The sequence below is a fragment of the Carassius auratus genome, chromosome 19 (genome assembly GCF_003368295.1).
Source record: "Carassius auratus strain Wakin chromosome 19, ASM336829v1, whole genome shotgun sequence".
Lineage (NCBI taxonomy): Eukaryota > Metazoa > Chordata > Actinopteri > Cypriniformes > Cyprinidae > Carassius > Carassius auratus.
The window spans coordinates 12,043,066-12,070,892 of record NC_039261.1 but is presented as its reverse complement, the minus strand read 5'-3'; the positions used below and the strand labels follow the sequence as shown (position 1 = coordinate 12,070,892).

At 37.7% G+C, this 27,827-nt stretch overlaps 2 protein-coding genes and 1 pseudogene across 4 annotated transcripts in view; 1 reads left to right on the top strand and 2 right to left on the bottom strand.

Moving 5' to 3' along the window:
* Positions 1–461: 461 nt before the first annotated feature.
* On the bottom strand, positions 462–21,985 carry LOC113119431 (elongator complex protein 2-like; annotated as a pseudogene).
* A 166-nt stretch (positions 21,986–22,151) lies between these two features.
* LOC113119430 (protein Simiate) lies at positions 22,152–24,135 on the top strand. Its single transcript, XM_026288929.1, has 6 exons — positions 22,152–22,310; positions 22,492–22,543; positions 23,016–23,145; positions 23,280–23,356; positions 23,433–23,502; positions 23,590–24,135. The coding sequence occupies exons 1-6, from the start codon at positions 22,244–22,246 to the stop codon at positions 23,722–23,724; spliced, it is 531 nt and encodes a 176-aa protein (XP_026144714.1). The 5' UTR covers positions 22,152–22,243; the 3' UTR covers positions 23,725–24,135.
* Positions 24,136–24,545: 410 nt separating this feature from the next.
* The window catches only part of LOC113119428 (alpha-catulin-like), a 55,092-nt gene continuing 51,810 nt past the window's right edge, over positions 24,546–27,827 (bottom strand). For 2 of the 3 annotated variants that reach the window (XM_026288928.1, XM_026288926.1), the window contains 2 exons: positions 27,414–27,497; positions 24,546–25,852 (listed from right to left, as the gene is read on the bottom strand). In XM_026288928.1, the coding sequence (XP_026144713.1) occupies positions 25,703–25,852; positions 27,414–27,497 (234 nt within the window). In that variant the 3' untranslated portion in view covers positions 24,546–25,702. The remainder of the gene's footprint in view (positions 25,853–27,413; positions 27,498–27,827) is intronic. The other variant, XM_026288927.1, reaches the window with a different exon arrangement.

The window sequence follows — 27,827 nt, the reverse complement described above, 5'->3', positions numbered from 1 at the left end:
TTTTATCATTTTAGCAGCGCTGCAGTGTATTGCCAAGTCTAAATTATTTTCTGTGGTAATCGAAAGCATGTCACTGATGCTGTCGATACAGCTTAAGTTCAATTGGATCCAGAAAACATTCCTTTAATGTCTCACAAGGATGAATGTCATTGGTTTCAATAAAGGAAGCGCTCAATAAAAAGGAGCACTTTTCTTAAATGAAACACTATTTCTCCAGTGAATGATTCACGCCTGGTGAGTCTATGGCCCTCATGGCTCATTGTACATCTTATCCGAATGCTCATCTGTCCTTCAGGCACTGGAAACAAGAGGATGTGAGCTGGATTCTCTATTCTCTTACTGTCACTTACAGCTGTAGATTATTACAAGAGGATTTGGCGTTCATGGGATGTGGGGTGCTTTAAAAAAGCCAATAAAAGAATTATTGTTAGCTTGAGATAAATCACTCCTGTGACATTCCATTACTAGAAAAGAGACATTTATTACAATACAAAGCAATGTGTTTTTCTTTATACATCATAGATAGTACATTAGTTCGTTTACAGGTCTTAAGTAATAGTGCTGAAATTCGAAGAGGAGAAGCTGATTTAAGGGAATGAGAAAACTTCTCCCAGAATCCCCGATGAAAAACACAGCACATTTTGCCACACTGGCCAGCTGAAGCCTTCACAGCAGTTCATTCGTTCTGAATATCAGCTGGACGCACTGCAGATGATCACCAGAGGCGGCATGAAGTCACAGGGCTGATATTCTGATGTTGAAGATTTTGACGACATGGTCGGCACCAGCGCTGGCTCGCTGAACCCAAGCTCGCTCTTCGTTCCCGCCACGGCCTGCCCGGCCCGGCCTCGGCCTCCAGCGCAGCCTCTTCACCGTCAGAGTGTGACTCTAACTGTGATGGGTGGTTAAGGAAAGCCACAAGCACGATGTTGATTCAAGGCAACACAAATCTCCCCCCGCACACTATCTGGATGCCTCTGCCGCCCCGTATCACTTCAACTCAGCCTGTCCAAATACTTCCAGGCGTGAATATACACTTGCCAATTTCAAAAGTAATACAGGCAGACGAATAAACACATGAATCAATCTTGCTTTTCAGAACCCACTGCAATACATGGTCAATTTTTACTTCTTGTACTTCTAGGGTGAGTGACTTCTGGGTAAGAGATAGGTGTAAGTGCCTACACAGACGGTTTATCAATTACACCTACAGAAGGAGAGAGTTTAGCCAGTCGGGACTCAATCCACTGTGGGGGAGAGAGAGATAGCTAGCGAGAGGGCTCGGTGCAAACAGAATGCACAACACGGCCTGGCCTCTCTCTGACACTTCATTCTCTCTCTTCACGGATCAATGCGAAACCTGCCCACGGGAGCCCCCGTATCAACCTGAAGCTTCTCCCGAGCAGCGTGGGCCAGCTCAGATACGTGCAGCCCTTTTGTTGTCAATTACACCACCAGCCCTGGTCTCTGGGTGGATGTATAACTGTCGTGTTTAACTTCAGATTATGTCACTTTCAAAGATACTAAGAGGAAGACTGTGAAACTCTGAGATTATTTAAAGGGACTTATGAGGCATTTGAACAGTTTTTAATAATTTTTGACTAAACCGCTTTGTAAAATCTGCTTGCTTCTGTCGAATTTTCTGTGACTTAATTTAGTTGCGTTTGTGATGAAAATGCTTTAGGTGTGCTGTACTTGTTTGTAGTGTTGCACAATTTGTCAATTTTTTTGTGATTGCATATCATTAAAATAAAATAAAATATAACATTTATATTTTAATTACTATTACTTTTATTAGATTTAAGATTATTATCTTCCAATAAACAATATACAGTAAAACGACTAATGTCAATGTATTTGGGAGTTTTATTTTTCTTTTGGATTAGTCTTATTTTGAGAAGCAGAGCAAATTATGTTTTAAAAAGTGGTTTACGAAGAGGTTTTTTTTTCCCAAATATCCACAACATATTAAAGCAAAACATCCATTTTGATTTCACAAGTTCTTAGTTTAAGTTATGTGGATGTAGATTCTGTGCAGGCCTAGCAATCACACTTCTGAGCTTGAGTAAAATTATGTTTTCAAACTCAATATCTAAGAATTATTAAAGAACAAAGAGAAGAATATGAGTGGGAAAAAGGATACCAAGCATCAGTTTCTCCACATCTGCTCCAGAAGACAAATCCTCTGATGGCCTCCATTTATACAGCAAAATTTTCATATTCTCTAGACCTACAGCCAGCAAATAACTACACAAATACAAGTATAATTCAATATTTGTCCCAGACACATCACATTCATTCTAATGATGCTAACAGAATAACGTTACCTCTGGTCTGAACAAAGATATGGGCAGATGGACACAGCAGTAGCTGAATCTCCGACATCCAGAACAGAGGAGCAAGGGGTCACGCTTTCCCCCTCACATTCACCGACACTGACTCCAGAGCCACAATGACCCCAGATGATTACCTACAACAACACAACAAGGTTAGATGTCAAAGCTCAGACCGCAGGAACGAGATGGACTAAAAAATGCTCCATGCAGTCCTTTTTCCATCATTAAAAATGTTTTACACATAATTATTAGTATCAGTTGCTCAACAGCAGCAATCGCATCATGGGTGTAGACAAGTTGAAATCCTGTGACCAACTAAATACTATCTCTTTATTTTTTGCATTTCCCCAGTTTTTGGAATTTTTAGATTTCTACAATGCCAGCCAGTCCTAAATGCATGTTAAACTGGACCTACCTTCTTTTCTGGACTTGATGTCACAAAGTACTTGCTGTCAGAGCTCCAGTCTCATGACCAAATAATACGTGTGTGAACCGCTGTGTCCTTACTAGCGTTTGCGTAGAGAGAAAAGCTCACCCTCTGGGGAAGAAATTGAAATAAATACATAAATAGTTCACCTGAAACTGAATATTCTTTCACTAAAAGGAACACTCCGACTTTTTGGGACTTTAGCTTATTCACAGTATCCCCCAGAGTTAGATAAGTCCATACATACCTTTTTCATTTCTGTGCGTTCTGTAAGTGTTATTTGACCCACCCACCGCTAGCCTAGCTTAGCACAAAGACTGGATGTAAATGGATACTGTTAGCATAGTAATCCCAATAAGTGACAAAATAATGCAAACATTTTCCTATTTACATGTTGTGATCCGTATAGTCACAGCGTGTACAAATAACAAAGCTATATGAGACGGAGCCCATTTTTAATCGTTTAAATACTGGGAACTATATTCTCACTAGGCGTAGGAGCACAGCTAACATTACTTGAGCGGAGTGATTAGCGCAGCACACGAGACGCGCAGTGGTGAGGAGCAGAGAGTTCGCTAAGAGTTGGAGTAATAGAGTCAGCAATCACTAGATAGTAAATGTATAGTGTACAATCAAGGGTGTTTGCTGTATTGTAAAGAGCTGTGACAATAAACAGGGGAGACCAGGTAATACTATGACGTTTCATAGAATTCCAACCAAAAAACCCTGACCTGATGAATCGATGGCTACTTGTTCTGGGTTCCAAACACACCTGTGAACACCATCACGAAGTATTTTGTTTGCTCTGAACATTTTACTGTAGACGACTATTTTGAAAAAAAATTCAAGTTTCACACGGACCATGAAACGTGTGCTAAAGGATACAGCCATCCCATCGATAATAAAGACAGGACAAATTGGATCACCTGTTGCTGCGGTAAGTGTTCCATTATGTTTTGAGATGACTAACATAGCCATACTGTAACAGTGCCTTGCTAATGTAATATAACCTTAGTAGTGACACTATTACGTGAATAGGGGCTCTGTGTACCCCCTTTATTGTTATTATTATGTTGTCATGAACACACTGCTCTGTATCATTATAACAAAATCACTTACTTGGTGGACAGCTGACCATTAGGTTCAGTCGGCATGGGGCGTTTCTTCCAGTTGATCTTGTCACAATGGGGGAAAAAAACGACAACTGCCGGGTGTATTAGGGCAGAGAAATCTTCCCTGGTAGTGACGCAAATATTTTGATTGTCATCAAGCCTTGACATTGATGGCAATACCCGGTCCCATTCATTACAACAAAGGCACTCGGTTTCTGTCGGCATAGGTTGGCTTGTTCCACATTTACAGCACCAGTCTGTGTTCGTTCTGATTCTCCCTTTGACATCTTGTCTTACAGCTTCCAAAGTTTGTAACTCCTCGTCTGTGTATTCTGGCTCAAAACTATATGGTTCTGGATCTTGGTTTGATACACAGTAAAATTACAATTACAATTCCTCAAAGTCAGCCATGATCACGAGTCACGTCTAGCTGGTTAGACACGTTTGTCTGTTTACGGAACCATCAACAGCGCGTCTCAAAAAAAAAAAAAAAAAACAGCGCGTCTCGTGTGCTGTGCTAATCACTCCGCCCAAGTAGCCACTTCGCCCAAGTAACGTTAGCTGTGCTCCTACGCCTAGTGAGAATATAGTTCCCAGTATTTATACGATTAAAAATGGTCTCTGTCTCATATAGCCTTGTTATTTGTACACGCTGTGACTATACAGATCACAACATGTAAATAGGAAAATGTTTGCATTATTTTGTCACTTATTGGGATTACTATGCTAACAGTATCCATTTACATCCAGTCTTTGTGCTAAGCTAGGCTAGCGGTGGGTGCATCTAATAACACTTACAGAACGCACAGAAATGAAAACGGTATGTATGGACTTATCTAACTCTGGGGGATACTGTGAATAAGCTAAAGTCCAAAAAAATTCGGAGTGATCCTTTAAATACTTGCCTTCATGTTGTTACAAACACACAAGACTTTATTCATTTTCAGAACGTAATTATAATTTCTCTAGACTGAGTTTGTGGTCACCCACAGTCCAGTTATCGAGGTCAACGCACCCTGGTGATGCCACCTTGACCAGTAACCCTCTGGCCAGCCACAGACTGGAGAGTCTTAACTCATTAACCAGAAACACAAAAGAGAGGAAGTCCGACAAATGGAGAGAGAGCTGCAGGGGAGGAAACTTGTCTTCGTGATAGAGATTTCTCCACACATGACATGTTCGACCACCATGCTGGGCGGTTCTCTGATCAGCTGTGACACTGACTAACCTCTCCACATCTGCAGCACACAGGCTGTGAGTAATACCAGCTTCAACGAGAATGGACTGCAGCATGCCTCGGCCCTCAGCAGCCGGCATTGCCTCAGACACATCAGAAAATAGAGAAAGAAAAACAGACGCTCCTGTGGTTACCTTGTGTCAACAGTGATTTAGATGTGTATGCTCAGAATACACATTAATACTACATGGCCATTGGGAGGCGCTAGCTTACTCTTGATAAATGCCAGGAGAATCTTACAGTGGACGAACATCAGCAGTCCACAAACTTATATTATTGACAAAGAAAAATGGAGGAAGGTAACAGCTGTCTTTGAGTAAAGAGGTCTATAAAGCCTGGAGGAAGCTGTTAGCTTTCCCATTCATCTTATAGGATGTTACTTCTAGGGTGGGTTTACGTAGGATTGTACGATTAATCAAAATAAAAAACAAAACTGCATTATGATTAAAAGCTCCGGTATATTTCAAACGGAGTTTGTTTTCGTTCTTATGGTATACGGTTTCTAAACATTCTGACACCCCCGTGCTGCTGGAGGTGGGGTGTAGATTAATGTAAACGTGTTGTGACACTCGTGCAGGCAAGTGTAGGCAATCTAGGTGTGAGATGGGCACCAATAGTCAGAATATTATAGACAAAAGAATAATGATTAGCAGCCGTTGAGAGTCAAGTATCATCTTTGCAATACAAAAGAACCATTCGTTCTTGTCCGTTCTTGTCTCGGATGTATCTCTGCGTCACTTTTGACCTCTGTTGAATAAGAAACGAACCGCAAAAATAAAAAATAAAACTCACGTCAAAGTGGGTGGAGTTTCAGAACACACCCACCGATTGCATAACCGCCATGGACCAATAGAAACTCAAAGGTGTTTAGCTGAAACAAACTCCCCCAGAAAGTTCACTTTGGTCAGGTGTTTCGAACTGCCGAAACAAACTCAAAATGAACTTTGATTCGGCCTGATATTGTTCAAAATGACGTCATATCCGTTCATTCTTCGATTTTGTTTGAAGTATATCAGGGCCTTAACCATTTTTATTTTAGTCTGAGCGGGTCAGCTCGGTCAAACTCACGTACACATACATTGTGCATTTGGGAATGCAATATGCACCAACCACCTTCCCAATCTTTTATTTATTTATTTATTCATTTATTTATTTAGAACTTAAATTTTTTTTTTAACTTTATTCAGGGTTTTTCGGGTTTCGAACTTGAGCCGCCATAGCACAACAACGCTATATCTCAGTGTGCTGCCTAAAAGGATATCAGGGCCAACCCCTTCCCAATCTTTTCATGAGAAATCAGATGTTATCAACAAAAGAGAAGCAGTGTCAGTATCCTTTTATCTGAATAATTTTGAAGAACACTGAAGTTTATATTAATTGAAAAGCTTGATAATTTAACATTTTTTTAAATGAAAATATTAACTAATTAATTGTAATTGTACAGTTGTACTTTAAAATAAAATAATTATTGTTTGTTTTTGTTTTGTTTTTTACAATGAAAGACTATAACAGTAATACTTTAGTTGTATTTTATCATCAATAACAATTATAATTATTCTGTTTTAGTCATATTCACAAAATTATGCCAAATTGCGTTTTCTTTTAAACAAGCACAGCAAAAGTGGAGCTTTTTAAAATATTATTATTATTACTTTTATTAATAATATACTTTCTTAAATGCTCATTTTTATTTTAACAGTAAAATATTACAGTGGTAATATGTGTGTGTGTATATACTGTGTATATATTTTTTTGGTCAAAAAACACACTCCACAACTTGACCACTTGTTTATGAAGGAACAAAGATGAGGTATAAAATAAGACAAGCGGGGAGGGGTGCTCACCCGTATCTGTGTCAGAGTTCCCTTGTCTCCATAAGGACCAGGTGGGATCACGAGAAACGGTGAGCAGAAGGCGTCCATTCAGAGAGAACGCCATCTGAGTGACGGTCAAGCTGTGGCAGGGCAGTGACTGAAGCTGTTTCCAGGAAGATGTGCTCCACAGAAGAATTGCAGCATGTCCTGGTTTAGAGGCCTGTGACGCAAGACACATGTAAATCACGTAGATCTTTCACACCAACATCAAAAACAAGAAGTTTGTCCTCTTTCTCTAAACCTCAACCGCAGAGCCCTCCTCCTACATACAGTGGCTGCAGCTCAGCCAGCAGTGGATAAACTTCACATCCACAGCAAAGTCATCTGAGCCTGCAGGACCCCAGCAGCAGCCCGCCATCAGCCCCACTGAATAAACCTCACAATCTTTGCTCGAGCGTGAACAATGGCAGGTGACACGCAGAATGTGCTTTCATTCGGAAGGGCTTTGTGCGCGATCAGCGTGGGTTTGGCAGAACAACGGGGGCCAAACCGGGACACAAGCCAATGATCTCCCTTCAACTGTCTCAGAATGTGTCACGCCGGCCAGAGGGCACGTAGGACTGTCTACCAACCCTGGTCACGCGAGTTCAATGAGTTTTTAATACGACAGGCGGCTCATTACATCAAAGAGAAGAAAAATTAACTTGCACACGGATGTCAGGGTCTAAATTGACATTAGCTTGTTAAAATGGCAAATGACTAAATATTCAAAACCACTTTAGGATCTGAGCAGCCTTACGCATGCATGCTTTTCTGTGTCCTGTTATTACAGTCCACGGCTACATTTGTGTGACACTAATGACCATATGGTCACCCATGTGATTGTACCTTACACGCCGAGGCCACCAACGTCCTCTCAGAATCCGACGCCAGACAAAACATCTCGAAGCCGTGTCCATACCTGCAGAGAGAGCGACACGGAAAGAGGGTATGTTAATGAGGGCTCTGTCAGTACCTGCACTCAAATAAAAACAGAGCACCATGCAAGGTTCAGAGAGACAGTTGGGGCGGTGATTCAAACACGACGAATGTTTTGTGTGTCAGGGCTGCCGGGTGTGCTCTCCTGTGCTTGTCGAAGAAAGCCATGCACTCTGGCAGCCATTAGCAGATCTGCGTAGTAATTTCCAGTGTTGGATGAATAGCTCGGCAAGCCAGGCTGTCAAAACCTTCAGCTGCTTATAGCAGTGCATGTAAATTATTACAGTTTATCCAGTGACACCTGTGTATCAAGGAAACCAACTCTGAATTCTTATGAGTAAGCAAGTCTGTACATTTCAATTAATTGTATATATATATTGGGGGGGCATGAATATTTAATCATGAAAAATACTGGTAATGTGTAATAATTTAGCAAAACTTCTTGTGTGAATAATGTGCCTATTTTCCCTCCAACCAGTGCAAAATGCCACTAAGCATCCAATTCTGTAATATATTGCCTACAGTTTCAGCAAATGTCAGAGTCGTATGTCATTTTAGTGCAACACAGGCATTATTCTGTGCTAACAAAGGCTCGGCAAACTTAGGCCAGAAAATACTGAATGCAAGTAAGCAAACACAGGCACAAATGTTTGGCTAATGCAAACACCCCACTGCATTTCTGTGGCTGGAACAATCCCCAGTATGCAAGGAATTAATAGAGACTTCAAATATCTGAACCATTAATCTGGATGCTATTCAGCTTTAAACCTTTGAACAGTTTAAGCAAATCTGCTGCAAACTGTTGCAGTGTTGTTGTTAACTAAAACTATTAAAATATATATTTTTAATTGAAATAATACAGAATAAAAAATGTTTTTACAATTAATTCGGCACCAATAGCCTTGTGCAGCGGTGTTGCGCTATGATGGTCCTGTGTTCAAGTATTTTTGTATCTTAGTTTGAATGCAGAAGTTAAGGAGAGGAACAAAAAAAGATACTTAATGAACAATTTTAGGCTTTTCTTGTTTAGTGTCAAATCAAACAGGATGAATGGTTCTTGTCACGAGCTCTAAAAACCTATTACACTCCATTATTTATGTCACAGAAGCTGCTTAAGCAATAATGCGGTACAGCATTAGTGCCCACTGCAGAACAACCAATGAGGGCAGAAGAACACAAATGAGAATTGATGGGAAACTCACTTTTTTTTTTACCTCTGGCCACAGTGTGTTCTGCAAGAGGTCGTCCTCTGTCGGAGGCTCTGGCAATGCACACAGAGTCACAAAATATAAACATAGTTATTATGAGAAATGAGCAGACGCCTATAGACTGTATTTTTCAATAGATCCATTTTTATATTTAGCAACAGATACAAAGCCGAGCAATTTACTCAAAGCTGTTTGGAACAAGGCGGCTTTATCTACAATTTTCAATGGCCGTTAGCTTTACGACATGCTGTAAATCAAATTTAGCTCTCTTTGTGCAAGCCTGAAATAATATTGTCTCATTTAGATACACAGACACTTATGCAACACATGCCCCAATTGAAATGGAATCGAGACCAGGCTTTTTTTTTTTTTAATTTGTCCCTGGTTTGCAGTTTTATTTTAATTATTTCCCTCTTTGCCCCTCCAGAAGCAGCGAGATGGAGGGAGTGGTATTATTCCATTAACAACTCTGTGTCCGCCTCATTGCGCTCCCCATCGCCCAGAGTCATCAATATTTTAACTTTGCAATTATATAAGCTTTTTTCTAATTATGATTCCAGATTAAGGAGCTTTTTCAATCACATTGACAGCGTTTGCCACTGTTTGCCTGGAGCAAGAGAGGCATAACCCCCCCCCCCCCCCCCCCCCCGCTTCAACACTCCCCCTTCCCCCTTATGTTGTAATAACATTTGTTTCCAGTAACTCTGATTCATGCCCCAGATACATTAATAAACCAGAGAAAACAGTCTTTATCAATGCGTTTTCTAGGAATAACAGAAGCACTTACAGTGTCTACCTGGTCATGGTGAGGTTTTTGACTATTACCATAAAGTCTGGTGCAAATTATATTTTTTTTCAGCAATGTACTGTCTACTTGGAGAGAAAGAGCCCATCTGAATGAAATGTAAAAATGGCCAACCACAGTTGAGAAAAAAAAGCAGGTAAAAAATGTTTTAAATAAAACAATACATAAATACCAGTGAATTTGAGAGGTTGAAAGTAGGACTCTTTATATTGGTCGGACAGGCTATTGAAATCTTCACAGTCCTGTTGAGAGCTCTGAGATGTGAGGTCACCTATAAACACATCAGATGCCACAGTAAAAGTAAGCAACTGCCTCACTGCACTTAAGCTCAACACAACGCGTATTCTCCAGTGGCCAGTGAATTCAAAGGGTTCATACCTTGAAACACGGCCTTGTTGGACAGGCCAAGGGCAGGAGTGCTGGCTTCCTCTGGGACATCTGCTGTACCCTGAACACACAGGAGACTGTACCCTTCTATTATATTATGACATATTTTGTCTGAAATGCAAAATACTTTAAAACAACTTTTTATTGAACTGTTTTATAAAAACAAAATGCTGGTCTAAATATAAGCTCTGCTTTGTTAGCGATTAAGTGATATTGGCTTAATTACACAAGATCAACCTGAATTGAGAATGTCATTTATGTCGTCTCATTTACCATGACCTCAAGTTACAGAAAATGAAACTCACTTAGCTATATATCTGAGGGCATGTGCATAAACATTAGGATTAAGATAATGGAAAAATATGAGACTCATCTTTAAATCTCTCGCTGATCCATGACTTTGACCTAAGGTTTTTATTTGATGTAACCAATTAAAGTTTAAAGATGAGATATTTCTAAGTACTTACATTACAGCCCAGTAGTTTCTCCAGAGAGGTGCATGATATGTTAGCAAGGTTCTCTACAAAATTCATTGGAGCCTTGAACACCCGCAGGACCTTCTCATCAGCACCGGACACGAATAACGTCCAACCATAGTCAGACACTGCATGTCATAACCGTGAATCTGCGGCCTTGAGATCTCGTGCCAGGTAATCTGCAAACAAGCGTTTATCAACTATAAAAACTTACATATATAATTAAAAATTTATAATTATTCAAAGATCAAATAGATTATATTTGTTTAAACCTCTGAGCATCTGTTTCTGGTCCAGGTTGTAAAGAGTCTAATGGTTTGGTCTGATCCGACAGTGATGATACTCTCCCTCAGGGTCCCAGCTCAAGTCCTGCACTGCACTCGAGTGACCTTAAATGACCACACTTGGCCTCCATTCTCCCTGTTTAAAACATAAATCTCCATATTAATTGAATCCATTTGGTGTAAATCATAACATACTTGAATTTTTGTCTGTTTTTATTAGATAAAAAGGAATGGTTGTTATGTGTTACTGGTGGATGTTGTCAGTTACGTCTGACATGGTTGCTGTCACAGTGCCAGAGGTGCAGCGCTCCATGAAAAGCATGAGCCAGAATCATCAGGCCATTGGGACTCATCTGGCATCCATAGAAACCCAGGGTATTTCCTCCAACTTCCCCAACAAGAACCTTAATGAAGAGTAAACAAGAAATAATGGAGAAAGAATAAATATTCAAACTATCCATAGTATAGTGTACAGCCCCACACATCAAGCCTGAAACGTTCTTGTAAGACTGCTTAGAAGGACACAATGGTGGATTAGTAACCCACTGAAGGACTCAAACCTCCAATATTTTGGTTACCCACCTTGTGGTGCTTTTCTCATACAACAATGTAATTTGCTGCATAACTACAATAGTATGGTATTAAATGTTATTGGAGAAATTTTACGACTATATCCCGCTTGTTTACGCAAATATCTAATCAGCCAATCGCATAACAGCAACTCAATGCATGTAGGCAAGACGCCAGACGGGTTGGTCCGAGTATTTCAGAAACTGCAGATCTACTGAAATTTTCATGCACATCCATCTCTAGTATTTACAGAGAATGGTCAGAAAAAGACAAGATATCCGGTGAGCAGTAGTTCTTTGCGGAAAAATGCCTTGTTGATGCCAGAGGTCAGAGGAGAAAAATGGGGGTCAATGATGGCCCCTCCTCTAACACTATAAGTAGAGCACATTTACATCAGTTTACCTGCTAATCGCGAGTTGTCAGTACCGTTAGTAACACACAAGGAGCATCAATTCAGGCAGTAATGGTATTTGACAGTTAAGAGCGGACATGCCCCCAGCATAAGAGGGCAAAGGATAACGAAGATTTTGATTACTTATTTTATTTACCTAGCATATTTGGTTATAGGGACTTGAGCTTGATATATTTAAGTCTACCTGTCATACTGAGAAGAAACTATGTTTCTAACCACAGCATGAGAGTTGCAGTTCACAACCTCACAACTTCATGAAGCCGTTCACAAATGCTCATTAAAACTATGGTTTTGAGAAACACTGAAATGTTGGTGACAAACTTTCTTTTTTACCTAGCAATACTTCTGGGAAATGCACTCCAGATCTTCAAAATCCAGTCCAGCACTGTCCCATAGTATGGTGTTATTGTAGACTTTCATCCACTCTGAAATTCTGTCTGAAGTGGTTATAAACTCATTTTAGGGTTATTTGTTCATTTGATTATACAGAGAGAATGACATTATGTTGTGGCTGTTATGAGTTAATTGCCTTGGGTGGCTAAAATCTGATCCCAAACAGGACATTTATATGAAAACAAAAACCCGGAAACACTCTGCACTCTCCATCATGTTCTTGAGAGTGAGGGTTTGATAAGAGAGGACTTCACTGGTGTCACTGCCCCTGATAAACCGGCTGGTCAAGCAGGCCGCTAATTAGTAGTCATGAATCCTGAGCAATCCGAGTTGAGAGTCTACAGCTGTGCTCCATCTCCGTTAAGTAACAGTCTGAGGACACCAATTAATCAGGCCGACAAACAAAAAGCACGACGTATGCAAAGAGGAGACTATTAAATGAGAAATAAATCGTGTTTGCTTCCTTTGAATGCATTAATGTGATGTTGAACAAAATCCCACACACATTAAATCAAATATGAGCCCCGGAAAGCTGGGAGACAAAATGGTCACATGAAGAATGAATCAGTGTAAACTCCCCTGACTGGGCTGGGCTATGAATACCAAAGCAATGTAATTGTTTTTCAGCAAACTGTAGCATGGCTTGCCCTCCGTCTGGCCCGTGTATAACATGCTTAATGCTGCTCGAGTGTCTCATGGTAATGGGGGAAGTGAGTCATGCTGCGGAGCAAGCGGTAACATTGTATAAAACAAGATAATTAGTCATGATTATGCCATCAGCGATAACCTGCCTCTACTTTTATTTATGGTTGTGTGCAAGCGAAGACTGATGCTCCAGCCTCGACATCTGCATTGCCAATACACTCTCAGAGGGGGAAGAAATATTTTTGTAATTTAATCGAATCACACTTTTAGGTGTGAAAAGGAGGTATGAAAATTTTTGACAGCCATCGCAGTGGTGTTTCCTGTTGACCTTGTGCAGGACAAGATATTTCCAGCAGTCGTGTTAAGAGGAGCCGTGATTCCTCACGTTTATGAGTGTTACCGCTCAATGATTCACAGTCTCTTGTCATGCCCAGTAGAGCATGTCTCAAAGATATTGCCAGATCAGGTGGCTAGCTTAAGCTCTTCATCAAAACGACAATACTAGATGGACAAATCAGCCATCTAACGCTGAAAAACACGGACTCAAATCTAAATCCACAAACGGCAAGGGCTATCGACATTTACACGCTCCTGTGTACGCCAATAGAGAGACATTTGAGATGCCCTTCACAAGCGTATCCTACGGAGTGAATATGGCGGAACTAATGACTGTGATAAAGAGAGCCCTTCACTTTGAATGGCACGGATCTCTGCGAGCCATTCTGGAAAGAGTGATGCAACATTAACCAGATTGATTTTGAATTCCGTCCACATGGCTACTTGTATATCACGGCCAAATCTCATGGGTGAAATGTGCAATCACTCTTGTTTAGGGAAGGAACACCAATATGGATTTGTGGCACAATGCGTGTTGTAACACAAACCGCAGTGTTTTGGATTGGATTGGTATGAAAGGAAACAATGCAGGGGAGGCACAAAACTCTTGAGGATCCTGGAAATCTCACAGTGCCTCAGTACTACAATGATGAAAAATCTAGGCCGGAAGCCAAAAGACTGTAGGTTCTTGTAGCTCAACTGGTAGCCATAACCCCACACTTAAAAAATTAAAGCACTTTAGATAGAACCAATGAGAGGTGTATTGAAACCTGGTAGAAGCAATCCATACGAAAAACAGCCTTATGCACCTTGAAAGGTACTTAACGCCGGTTGCTCCAAAGTGATTCAATAAGTATACTGCAAGTCACTGTGGATAAAAGCGTTTGCTAAATGACTACTTGGATTATCTTGCACTTTATCTTACAAGATAAAGGTTATCACTACCGGACAAACTAATGCTTTACTCATGGTTGCATTCCTGTGAAGATGAGAGATTAATGAGGCTAAAAAGTGAGCAATCCAACAATGATGAGCAGCTCAATATACTGTAACACCAATTCTAGGTGATGTGTGAGGGTCATGAGGTTAAAGATTTTTCATGGTAACTCATGGGTTCTCTCTTCTGGTCTATCAGGGAAAAGAAACCATCAGCACAACACTAATGGCTCAAGAGTCTCAAATGGTCCCTGGAGTCCCCCCACACTGCTCACTGGCAACATGACTTATTAGTAGGGTGTACTTTACCCAGCGGTTTGCCTGGCCACTCTACTGCAAACCAGCTCTCCACTAAATCTGACCAATTAGGCTAATCATTATGGAGGAGACTCTTCTTTGTGGATGTGTTAATTAGCCAAAGTGATTCTGGTTATTTTCTGCTTAGTAATCTTCTAAACTGATATAAATGGTGGAATTTAATCAAAGATTAGCAGCAAACACTCCTGGTGTGAAATGCACCACAGGAATCCATTGTGTCTGTTCAAAATCCATTTTATGAAAAATATATGTTTATTTGGAAAGGGCATTCATGCTACAATCTTTTCAGTTTTGTTCTACATAATGTAGTAATAGTCAAGTATGCATTTATATCTGTTTCTTATCTCTTAACCTGAGCTCAAGCTGAAGTGAAAGTAGGGAATCAGAAGGTGGGGATCGAGGAAAAGATGTATGATAACAACCTCTTTCTTCTTACAACTACAACTCACTGTCTTTCATTTTTAATGGGACAAGCCTTAGTACGACAAAGAACGTGCATCATCGTACTACAACATGCCAAGTGTCAGAATCAGGAGCCATTGATCTGAGCCCAGAGGCCTGTGTCTGTATGCCAAGATCAAAGTGAGCACCTCTTATTATCTGCTGCTGAAATGTCAATCAAAATGTATTATTATGACAGAAGTAAAAAAAAAAAAAAAAACTATTTTTTTATTTATCACCATGCCATTTCTGAGAGGAACTCCCCAATCATTCACAGTCCCTCACACAGATGGAAGAGAACACGCTTATCTCAGTGTGTGGGTTAAATTCGACGCAGTTGGCAGAGAATGGGCAGATGTTCCCTGCAAGCCCCAGAGAGCGTAACAGAGGAGCTTGTGCAGCACTTCCTGCCCCTGCTGTGGATTCTAGAAGTCCATGACTGGCAACAAGGGAGTATATGAAAGGCAGGAAGGAAATGACCTCAGGATGGGGTTATTTCTTTCCAGGAGCCAATCTGTATGCTCAGGTTTAAAAAACAGAGGAGATTGAAGCCACTGACGTAGGGTCTGCATTGAGAGACATAATGTGTTTAGAACTAGATCTTGTGCCTATTTATGCTAGTTTTCATTTTCTTTATTAGTTTATAAGGCACTACATGGCCTTTCACCAAAGTACCTTTTAAAAATGCTTTCAGTCTATAAACCTGTAAGGCCCCACAGATCATCCGGTTCCTCTCTTATTCAGTGATTCTGCATTCAGCCTTCATGCTCCATGCCAAAAGAAGAAATGAGAAGTGCAAAAAATACTAATATTTTTTAAAATAAAAATTCAAAACCTAGTTATTTAGTCTGGCTTTTTGTCTATCATTTATTTGTATTTATTTATTACAATTATTAAAATGTATGTTCTACATTTTTATTTTTATTTTATTGTATTCTATTATTTTACACTTTTATTAAACTACTTTAGCATTATTTTCATTGCCTGTATTTAGTGTCAATTTCTTGTTTATGTTTGTAAAGCACTTTGAAGTGCATTTGACTGGATTGGAAAGGTGCTTAATGAATGAAAGTTTGATCAATTATTTTTTTATTTAAAAACTGTTGAAATCTGAGTCATAGCACATAGGTATCACGCTGTGTTTGACACATCCGAGTTCAACTCTGGAGTTGTCCGAATCTCATTTCTTCTATCGCCATCCCATAATTTCCCACCCTTTCTTTATTGCACTCGCATAGAAACTCTGAAAGGATAGAACTGAAGCTAGATTTCTCAAATCTTCTGGAAATTTGCATGCATTTTACTGCATTCTAATCTATCGTAAAAAAATTCCAATATCAGTATTTAGGTTGTAAACAGGGTGACTTTACCAGATCAACCCACATGCCTGAATCCTCCTCTGGCCTCCATAAGATCATGGTCTTGTCCAATGAGACAGAGAGCAGCTTCAGGGGCTGTTCCACTGAGTCACCTGCAGGGGGAGACATTAAGTTACAAAACGGAGGGACACTGGATAAATACAACAACAAAAAAACAATATCAATTATACAATACATCAAAATAAAGATACATTCAGAGGGCATTACAATGATATAAAGAAACTAAATCAGCTCATGCTCACTAATCATGCATGCAGGAATACCTTTGACACACGGAGGTTGCCAGTGAATTCCATAAACCCAGTTTTCATGGCCAGCCAACACAGTTTCAAGAGTCACAGCAAACTCTACAACAGAGAGAAATAAGCAATGAGGAATATATTATTATCCTCAAACATTTTTCATTACTTTAAAGTCTTTACTAGACAAAGTCCATTTTATACTTGCATTTGGATGCTGACAAGTTCATTTTTGGTCTCTGATTATAAAACACTATATATATATGTAATCTTTTATGTCTTTCTGTAGGCCAAGACATGGTTTAAAAACAGATAATCAGGCAGCTAATCAACTCAAGAATAATCAATTTATACAAGTCATCACACAACTAAATTACAATCATGTAAAACCTCCAGCCTCGCCATCTCCAGACACTTGAAACACATTCTCCTTCATCTTGAGAACAGCGTCAGTCTGCTGGTCTGGTTCAGTGACAGTCTTGGCAAACAGTCTCCACACTCTGATCGAACAGTCTTGAGAACAGAGCTCTCCATCTACACATCCAACAAGCGGTTAAAAAAGCTTTCCCGCATCTATATTTCAGTTTCAGTGCCTTTAGCTGGCAGCAAGTGCCTGTTTCATGCATTATAAAAGATTGTGAGAGTGAAAACAACAATACTGGTTCCAAGATGGTGCATTTTATATCCCTGGACTATTTGACTGCCAGTACTGTATCTTATGTATTAAATGGGTCTTTGACTTCAAATCCTATGCCAAAATTCATGAAAACATATGCACATCATATTTAACCCCACAATCGTTTTGATGTTTTACACGAGTTAATCTGCAATTCTGATTATTTCTCAAGACAATGTTTATTGCTGTAATACAGCAATGAGGATCGTCCTGTCACCTCAAATTAAAATCATTTTAAAATGTGCATAAATGCATAAACACAAATTTAAGGCATCACAGTAATGAGAAAGGCTAGCCACATTCCACCAATGTGGCTTTATCTCCTACTAAAACAAGAAATATATATATATATATATATATATATATATATATATATATATATATATATATATATATATATATATATATATATATATATATATATATATACACATGTGTGTGTGCGTGTGTGCGTGTGTGTGTGTGTGTGTGTTTATCTGCTAGTTTATTAAAAAAGTATCTTACGTTTACCAAGGCTGAATTTATTTAAATGCAAATATAGTAAAAACTGTAATATTGCTATTATTACCATCTATTTATCCCTGTGGTGACAAAGTTGAATTTTCACATTTCAAATTTCAAAAGTTGTGCTGCTTAAAATGTTTGGGGAAACAATGTTTTATTTTTTCAGGATTCTTTAATTAATAGAAGATTCAAAATAACAGCAATCATTTAAAATAGAAATGTGTGTAACTTTATAAATTGAGTTTTCAGTTTTCCATCAATTAAAGGTGCTGTAGGGAATTTTTGTAAAAAATATATTTTCTACATATTTGTTAAACCTGTCATTATGTCCTGACAGTAGAATATGATACAGATAATCTGTGAAAAAAATCAAGCTCCTCTGGCTCCTCCCAGTGGTCCTATTGCCATTTGCAGAAACTCCATCGCTCCCGTTAAGAAACAACCAATCAGAGCTGCGGTCTGTAACTTTGTTTGTGTTCAAAATATAGAAAAATGTATATAATAAGCGAGTACACCATGAATCCATTTTCCAAACCACGTTTTTAACTTGTCCTGAATCAGTAGGGTGCACCTATAATAAGTGTTTATATTCTGACTATTTTAGATTGCTTCGGGGGTACCGCGGCGGAGTAACCCAGTACCTTTGTGATTCTTCATAGACATAAACAGAGAGAAGTAGTTCCGGCTACGATGTTCTTCCACAAGACGCAAGCATTTCTGTTTTATTAACCGCTAGAGCATCAAAAGTTCCCTATCGCAGCTTTAAATGAATTCACAATGACACCAAACTTTTGCATAGATTATAATAAGGACTAAAGGCTACAAAGGTCAAATATAGTTTTCACGGTGTCTTAAAACACGCTTCATTTTACTTCCTCTAAATATAAAACTTCTTTATTCTTACCTTAAGTGGCCCACTCCACACATGTCCTGAAAGAGTCAGAAGCCTCTGAAACCAAACACAGCCACATGATACACAAAATATGAAGAGTATTAATATAAAGCCAAGTCACCTGGCAGTCTTACCTGTCCACTGAGCTGCACATACAGGTGGACTCTGCTGTCATCTCCCCCACAGGCCAGCACTGGAACTGCAAGAGATGTAATTATCCTCCTCAGTCACACGAACACACGAGGCACGAGTCTATTCAGACAAGACCTATTCACGGCATCTAAAAGCAAAATACAGCTGCACTCCAGACGTGAATAATGTAAGAGGCAGGCTAACGTCGCCCCAGGACATATTTAAAGCACAGAATGAGATTTGAACATGATAGGGCTGGACAATACAGCAAGTCAACATGGAGCATTGGGCGCAGCTTACCTCTGCTGCCTGGCAACAGCGCCAAGGAGACATCCATCATGAACGCGCTCCCAAAAGACACGCTCTGGAGGCATTCGGCTAATAGAGAGTACAGAAACACCTCACATGAAGATGAACCTGTCCAACTCATGATGAATTCTTATTACAACTTATTATTTTAAATGAGACTATTATTAATCCAAAAACATATATAGATATTAGAGCAATTACCCTGAAAACCAGAAATCATCTCCTGTGCTAATTGGAAAAAGAATGCACTCAGAAGCAGCTGGTTTCTGCGTGCTGGCAGACAGCTCATTAGATTACCGGCATTTTAATGTTAGAGGAATGATGCAACTCTTCATTGTGTGACTCAGAAGTTTCTAAAAACAATACAGAAACATTGCATTCACCATACTGTATATGCTTTCACACACCACTTTTGAAATGGTCAATGAAATATTGCTCTCTTTCTGAGCAGTAAATATGGACATCAGGAAGAAAGCAGGAGGAACAATCAAATTATGTCTGTGCTTTTATATACAGTATAGTTTAAGTTTCTAATTGGTCTTTAGGGATATACATTGAACTAGAGTTTAAACAAATTTTGATCATGATGAGCCTTCTACAAGTGAAGGTGACTTGTATAAAAAAAGCCAATTAACGCATGGCAAGACAGGGGATTTACAAGCATCAAAAGAAAAGTTTAATTCAGCTTTAAATTTTGTACTGTTTAATTTGACTTTTTCTAAATAAAAAACTGCAATTATCATATACAGGAAAAAAAGTCATATAGTTTAAAAAAATGCAGAACAAGAATCATTAGATGACATTAAAAAAAAAAACTCTATTTATGAATCAGAACAGTGCAGCCCTCAAAAACTAATTATTTCAAATCATTGCAATAATCCTTCAAACAATTAGGTTTCACTCATCTGCCAGCAAGAAGACTTTAATCATTCAAACGATAATAAAATGAAGTGTGATGGAGTATTCTTTTATACATTTAATTACGTAAAGGTCAGAATATTTTAGAAAAATATGTTACACTGAATGACGATGGAACATTATTTCACCCCAAATTTGACATTTTATTTTTTACAAAAGTTATTTAAATTATTTAAGACACTTTTCTTGCATTTAATATGCTTTTGATGTATAAATGATCACTTTTTGGGACATCTTTTCTTTGACCCATAGACATGTTTTAAATATATACAAATATATCCAGTCTTCAGTATCCCATGATCCTTCAGAAATCATTCTGGCGAAAAGTTTCTTATTACTGAACACAACTGTGCTGCTAAATATTTTTGTGGAAACTGTGATACAATTTTTCAAGATTCTTTAATGAATAAAAAGTTAAATAGAACTTTAGCAACATTACAAAATGAATTTAATGTATCCTTGCTAAATAATAATAAATAAAAAATCTAAATTCCACACATTTGAGTACAGTACTGCATATTATATACATATATTTAGATTATTTCTTTTTGTTGTATTTAAATTCTGTTGTTCTTGGTTGCTGACATCCAAGGCAAATTCTACTCTTTCTCTGTGATGACAAATAAACTGATTTTGAACTACTGTACAGGTATATGCACTGAACTCCAATTTTAAGCACCACTTTTCATTTACAAGAATCAACCAGCAGATGTCAGGCTTGTAGAATTTGAAAAGTCCTTATTTAAAAAAAAAAATTAAAAAATCTTTAAAAACTTGCATGACTGAGTATTTGAAATCTGCACTTTTATGATGAACACACTTCCTATCGTACCTGTATGAGATCTGCATGTCCAGAGTTTAACAGCGGAGTCAGAAGATGCTGAGGCCACCAGTAATTGAGAGGAGGACAGAGACGAGGCATCCACTGAACACACAGTGTCCCGAACACATTGCAACAAGCCTATTATGTTAAGAAAATAATTAGTTACATTTTGTCATAACTGTAAGACTGTTATCACTAAGGGTTTTCTTTACACAAGAGACTTGTCGCAACTGGCTGTTATTCAAAATATTTTCCAAAAGATGGAAAGGTATATTGAAACTCAGATGGAGAGTGATATAAAATCCTGACTAAAAAATAAAGTCTATAAGGTTTCTATAAGTTTCTATAAGTTCCTTTGTTTTTATCGTGTCTGACAGTGACAGACAACTGAATAATGTCTATGCATGAAGTAAAAGATTTCACACGTTTTCAAACCTTTGAAATGGAAATTTCTGTAAACAGCCTATTTGACATTTATTAATGAGGGTAAAATACTTACTGCAGTCTTGTTTATGAACCCACTGGACAGCATTCACTCTTCCAGTATGTTTATTCAGCACCTCAACAATCCTTATTTCCTGACAATTAATAAACAAAATTTAGATGAAACAAACCTGTCACAATTTCACAGACATCTTATTTGACAGTTTATCAAAGACTTAGTGAAATTAAATTTGGTTTGAGTTTACAGCTTGCACATCACTGCAAGAATCTGAACATATGTTACCTTTAACTGTATAATATACAACTGTGTAATTATGCCACAGAGCATCAGCGTCACCTCAACTAAACTATACAATCAGTACCTGTGGGTTATAGAGGGCAACTGAATTACATGTCCCAAATGCGATGAGACCCACTATGCCCCAAGACACAACGTTAGGAGTGCACAACAATAGACATTACATGTGTCCATCACAGGCGCTGGCATCTTCAATGCAATGCTGCTGTGTGTTACAATCAAAACGAACCGGAAGAATCTGAGTTTTTTAAGATACGTTTCTCTAAAAATTAGTTTGCATTTATTATCAGGTAAAAAATAATAATAATCAAGACAAAGTTATGCAAAAAAAAAAAAAAAAAAAAAAAAAAAAAACACACCATGAGATACCAAAAATTAGTATAACCGGATGCTATTGTTTGTGTGACTTGATTTGTCTTCCGGCTTCACACATCACTGTTTAGAAATGATCACGCTGTATCAGCCTCTGTAACATTATTTATTTTTTAATTGGATTGCTGTGGTGGATGCTGACATGGAAGACAGTGAAAAGAAAGCCCCATCAGTAATCGATCGTTATTTCACCCGCTGGTATAAAACTGGTAACGTTAGGTTAATATATTCTGAATATTATTGTCAACTCTGTTTTGCCTGCTCTTGTCAGTTGTTTTTACTGTAGCTCAATGTATGTTCAGATTAACGTCCCGAAGCTACTTCTATATACATACATACTTTTTAAAGATGTAAAGATTAATGGTTCTGTTGGTGTGAATGCTAATGTAGATCTGAAAGGAAAAGCCTGTGAGGATCACTGCATTCTGCAGCACTCCAACAGGTAAATGTGTTCTGTTCTCTTCACTGTGCAGTTCTGTACACTTTTACAAAGTTTATTTTTATTTAAAGCCCTTTTTCATATTTTATACACTTCATATTCAGATAATTTATGTATAGATTTTAATCTGTATGTAAATCTCAGATCCAAACTTTAATACTTTAAATATATGATTAACTTACATATTTTAAACCACGATGGTCTGAACAACCATTTATATTTATTGTACGAATTTATTTTTAAACATTCTTCGGAAATTACGGCTGCTGCACAATCAACTGAATACATATTCTGAGATATAGATTGTAATAAAAAACATGTTCAAAATGTCCATGATGCAGAGAATGTAAATACAGTATGTCCACTTTTCTTTATTTTCTGAAAGTCCACAGGGTCATAAGTGTTCATAGTTGGAGAAACACCCCTCTAAACGTACCTTTGCTGTGAAAACCTAACTCTGTTTTCTTCTGATCAGGATATGCGTCATCACTCTTGCAGAGTCTCATCCTATCCTTCAGAATGGACGAAAAATCAAAAACATAAACTATCAGATCAGCGATGGATGCAGCCGTCTGAAGAACAAGGTGTCTGGAAAGTCAAAGCGAGTGAGTACCTTTTTCCATAATGACTTTAATACTGTAAACACACAACCAACACAGTAATGATTGTGATAATTACTGTCATTATCTGAATTCACGCTTTCTCTGAACATTATCAGTAAATATGATTTATTCTGCAGGGTGGTCAGTTCCTGACGGAGTTTGCACCACTGTGTAGAATAACGTGTACAGATGAACAGGAGTACACCATATTCAGGTCAGTTACACAGATAAAGATCACAAAGCATTTCTATAACCTTAAAATGATGTCAGTTCAACTCCTATTTTCCCAGCTGTATCAGAGGACGTCTCCTAGAAGTGAATGAAGCCATTTTGAACAAGCCAGATCTGTTATTGGAAAAGGTTACCACCAATACTGCTTTTAAAAAAATGCAATGGAAAATCTCTAAACTTTTGCAAATGTAAGATTTGTGTTCTTTTTTGCCACAGCCTTCCACAGAGGGATACATTGCAGTTATATTACCTAAATTCGAAGAGAGTAAGAGTGTCACTGAAAGTCTTCTGACCAGAGAACAATATGACGAGGTTTTGACTGAAAGAAACCAACAAGAAGAGCCTCGCTGAGATCAGCTTGCAATTTGAAATGGCTTTGAAGAAAAATTATACTTCCAGCAGGTGGAAACGTCAGTGGCATCATGAATGTGTACCACTTACATTTCAAAAATCACCTTGAGAAAATTTGAAGGAATGAAGACTTGTCTGCTGGATCCAGAGAAGTCTTGGATTTCACTGGAGTGCATTTTGTAGGACCACTGTTCATGAGATACATAACAATGCCAGTGCAATGGATATTGTTAGTGTTTAGTTTATTGTTTCATTAAGAACTGGTTTAATTTGAGAAGTAAAGGACAGACACATTATTTCCCATCTCGTTACAATAAAACTGCTCCAGCTGTTACTTTTTGGATATACTCATTGTTTAAGTTAATTCTAAATAAAGGAACTGCTCTCTTCTGAGTGTCTTCAACTGGCCCTTATAGGTTTGTTTTTATTCAGTCAATTTCTTTTACACAAACTAAGGTCAGTGCTCTCAAAACAATTGACAGCAATCTCAACATTTTGTCATTTCGCCAAATAGATTGTAGAGATAAAAACTGACATACATTTACAAAACATTACATAAGAAAAAACCTCACTGACCTAAAGCTTGCATGCACAGATGGTGTATGTAAACTTGTATTTTCAATATAGTTGAATGTAATAACCAACAGAGAATTTCAATAGTTTTGATGTTAGTACGTGCTTTAAATAAATGTATTGATTGAAGATATGCATTTCATCACGAGTCTGTTTCAGTAGTCTGCTTGTATTGACTTAGTTTGGAGGAATGTATATAACGGAATAACAAATGTTTAGTGCATAAATGAATCACTCAAACATAAATATTTAAGAAAAATAACATATATTTAGATTTTATTGTTTTCTGATTTCACAATCATTCAATGGTCCAACACTAATACAACTCGAGGTCATAGCTGCACAGTCATCTCTTAAGCTTATGGTTAGACTGACTGAAGTTTAATTCGGAGGAACTTTTTTTTTCTTTTAGCAGAGTATCAACTAGAATTGGTGTGTGAATAGAAACCAAATTCTGAAGAGCCTTTTAATCTGTGCCGTACTAGAAATTTCAGTACAACAGCCCAAGCTGTTGATATATATACCATCTCTAACTTTTTTGGTTAATGTACCAAAGCTTGACTTAACATTGTTAGGACTAAAGTAAAAATACAAATCACAGTGACCTACAAGGCAGTCAATACTATTACAAAGCTGTCACTCCTACGAAAGTACATTTAAAGGGCCAGTTCGCCTGAAAATTAAAATTTACTTGCCCTTAAGTCATTCCAAACCTGTATGATCATCATAAAAGATGATGTTTTGACATTTTGAGACTTCAAAATCACTTAATTTCGTGTTTTGCATGAAGACATACTGGTTTGGAATGACACGAGGGTAAAAAAAACGCTACCAATTTTCATTTTTAGGTGGACTATCCCTTTAAAAGGAACTGTATTTTTCATTGTCATCCTTCAGAAATGCTTCTTTGGAAAGTAACGTTCCCTGCTGTAAACACTCAACCTTTTTCATACTAATATCCAAAGTCACTGAAACTGTGTCCTGTAGCCCTGTGTCGAAACCAGTGTAGGAAGATGATTTAAACTGGATATATTTGGCATCAACTTGTACATGAGGCAGTTATGTTACATACAGTGTGCAGTTTTTTTTTTGCATCAAAACTTTTATCATGTACACCTCAATGTTGGCTAATCACAAGAAACGCAGCTGAATATTCGGTTAAAACCGGAGCATATTTACCAGCCATTACACTTGAAAGAGTCGCATGATGACTTGGAACACATGCAATTAATGAAGGGTTTTTTCTTCAGTGTTTTTTGGTATCTGGAATGAGGCTGGTAATAATAACGCTATCATACACCACAAAGCGAATGGGCAGAAGCACAAAGAATGGCACGTCGTGGGCGAGTGCATTGCCATGCACTGTGTGCGTGAGAACAGGCAGAAGCGCCTTTGGTTTTCAGAACTATTTGCTCTCCAGGAATGTTAGATTGGCCATGTGCTGCTCCAGGGATTTGACTCCGAAGCCATTCAGAGTCTCCTCACTGACGGCCGTGCTCTGCTGCGTCTCCCTGCAGTGCTGAGGTGAAGCCAGACAGCTGCGTTCTGATTTACACTGGAATTAAAGGTAGAAGATACAGTTTAATACAAACATGCTCTTAGATTTTATTATACACATTTTTTTAATTGATAGAATGGAACATAAATCACACCAGAACATTAAATAACAAGTAAGGGTGCACAATAAATCATGTATTTAAAGCTTTTTAAATTGATTATTAACATTCAATATGTTTATGCTTACTCATTTCCTCAGTTTTTAATTATCTTTGCTGTCATCTAACACTCTTTAAAGCTCATCTTTAATAACACAATTTAATCATCTAGAATTTTAATATCGGCGCATCAATGACATAAAAGCACAACACAGTTTCCTTACCAGCATGGAGATACTATTATTTGTATTTTACTTAATTTTTTGTTAATATTTTCAGTAGGTTTTATTTGTATATTTTCTGTTGTCATTTAAATTTTGGTTAAATTTGTAGGAATTTCACTGTGCTTTTGTATTTTTACTTTTTCTTTTTTTTTATGTCTATATACTATTGCTGTCAAACGATTAATCATGATTAATTACATCCAAAATAAAAGTTTTTGTTTACATAATGTGTACTGTGTATATTATGTATATATAAATACATATATAAATTTTATATAAACACACAGACACACAGATACAGTATATATTTTGAAAATATTTACATGTATATACATTTATATATTTATATTCTTATATTTTATTTTATATATAAATATATTTAATATATAAAAATAAAAATTTTCTTAAATGTATACATACATGTCTTTGAATTTGTACATAACAAATATACATAGTATACACACATACAATGTAAACAAAAACTTTTATTTTGTATGCAATTAATCGCGATTAATTTTAGCACTACTATATATTTTTTGGTCATTTCATTTCACTTTTAAATTTAAAGTAGTTATTGTAATATATTTTAATATAAGTTAAACAAGCTTTTTTATGGTTTTACTGCCCTGTCCACATTGACACATTGATGGAGATTATTTTTTAAAAGGTAGAAGGAAAACTCTGTTAATAAAATACCCATGTACGTGTGGACATGGCCAAAAGTTAAAAATAGTAACCCTGGTCATTATCACAATGCATTCCTTTACATGTAAATCTGAGTTTTGTCCTAACCAACCACTAAATTAATCCATTTAAATACAGGCTGATACTGATAAGATGATAATTAGTGTTTCAATGGCAGATAGCCATTATAATGTAAAGGTTTAAACATGGATATTCATTTTGAGATTTGCTAATTTACATTTTCAAGTGTCATCAAATATGCACTAAGGGCGTCCCGAGTTCGGATCAGGACCTGATGACCTTTTCCGATCCCACACCTCAATCTCTTTCCCCCTTAACCTCCTTTCAGCTCTGATCTGTCCTATCATAATAAAGGTGAAATTTTTATTTTTAAATGTCATAAATTTATTATAATCTTTTTTTTGATTCAGCGAGTGTTAGATGACAAGCATGAATGTAATCTAAATCTAAAAAAATAGATGATGAGCAAACACAATATACAATATACAATTAAATATACATTATCAACCAATTAAGACGTAAATCCAGATACCTTTCTGATGAGCTTATTACAGATGGGCAGTAAATAGACCACCACTGTCAAGATGCCTTTGGTATTCTGTATGGATGAGTCGACCTGAACGAGACAAGAATAACAGATGGATCATTAGCTGACTAAACTTCCCAAAATATAGTTCTGCTAACAAGCACACCATGTACGCCCACATTTCAGTCAAGCTATCATTTTGCAGCGACAACAATCTATACATTTCCGACAGGTGATTTGTGAACCAGAGTGGTTCACATATAATTGGTTTTTGGGAAATAATATGCTTGGAAACCATGTGAGGGCTCCTGAAGACATGCTGGGAGATCCTGATTGAGCTTGGTTTTTTGGTTCCACAGCACGACGCAAACACAGCCTCTATAAACCTATTAAAACCTGCCTCCGGCTGTGACCTTTACT